Source organism: Aethalodelphis obliquidens, unplaced genomic scaffold (assembly GCF_003676395.1).
Source record: "Aethalodelphis obliquidens isolate GAN/ISIS:26980383/991018 unplaced genomic scaffold, ASM367639v1 scaffold5362, whole genome shotgun sequence".
NCBI lineage: Eukaryota > Metazoa > Chordata > Mammalia > Artiodactyla > Delphinidae > Aethalodelphis > Aethalodelphis obliquidens.
Genome location: NW_020843264.1, coordinates 1 through 1,010, shown reverse-complemented (window position 1 = coordinate 1,010; position 1,010 = coordinate 1). Strand labels below are relative to the sequence as shown.

The window sequence follows — 1,010 nt, the reverse complement described above, 5'->3', positions numbered from 1 at the left end:
CTGCAGGTGTTCCACGTGGAGGTGGAGGTGAAGGACATTAACGACAACCCGCCTGTGTTCCCGGTAAAGGAACAAAGAGTGTTGATTTACGAATCTAGGCTGCCAGATTCGTTGTTTCCACTAGAGGGCGCGTCGGATGCAGATGTGGGCTCAAATTCTGTCTTAACCTACAAGCTCAGTTCCAACGAAAACTTCGCGTTAGATGTGAAAACAAACAGTGATGACAGTACACAAATTGGGCTCGTGTTAAGGAAATCGTTGGACAGAGAGGAAGCGCCCGAACATAACTTATTCCTCATGGCCACTGACCAAGGCAAACCTGAGCTCACTGCCACTGTTCAGCTGCTGGTCACCGTACTGGATGTGAATGACAATGCTCCCAGTTTTGGACAGTCAGAGTATGAAGCAAAAATATTTGAAAACTCAGATAACGGAACAATAGTTATGAGACTGAATGCTTCTGATAGGGATGAAGGAGCTAATGGGGAGTTTTCATACTCTTTTAGTAGTCTTGTTCCATCCATGGTTAGTAACCAGTTTAGAATAGATCCAAATACTGGAGAAATAGTAATTCAAGGGAATTTAGATTTTGAAAATATAAATTTATACAAAATCCGTATTGATGCGACAGACAAAGGCCACCCACCCATGACTGGTCATTGCACCATCTTGGTGAAAGTTTTGGATAAAAATGATAATGTCCCTCAGATTGCACTGACTTCCTTATCCTTGCCTGTCCGAGAGGACGCTCATTTCGGCACTGTCATTGCCCTAATTAGCGTGTCCGATCTCGACTCAGGTGCCAACGGGCAGGTGACCTGCTCTCTGACGCCCCATGTTCCCTTCAAACTGGTGTCCACCTTCAAGAATTACTATTCATTGGTTCTGGACAGCGCCTTGGATCGCGAGAGTGTGTCGAACTATGAGGTGGTGGTGACCGCGAGGGACGGGGGCTCGCCTTCTCTGTCGGCCACAGCCAGCGTGTCCGTGGAGGTGGCCGACGTGAACGA

At 47.3% G+C, this 1,010-nt stretch overlaps 1 protein-coding gene across 1 annotated transcript; it reads left to right on the top strand.

Annotated features, from left to right (window-relative positions):
* Positions 1–6: 6 nt before the first annotated feature.
* On the top strand, positions 7–1,005 carry LOC113617289 (protocadherin alpha-6-like; the record flags this gene model as incomplete). The annotated part of the gene is made up of 1 exon (XM_027100511.1): positions 7–1,005. A coding segment is annotated over exon 1 (708 nt), but the record flags the coding sequence as incomplete, so codon positions are not given.
* Positions 1,006–1,010: the final 5 nt, after the last annotated feature.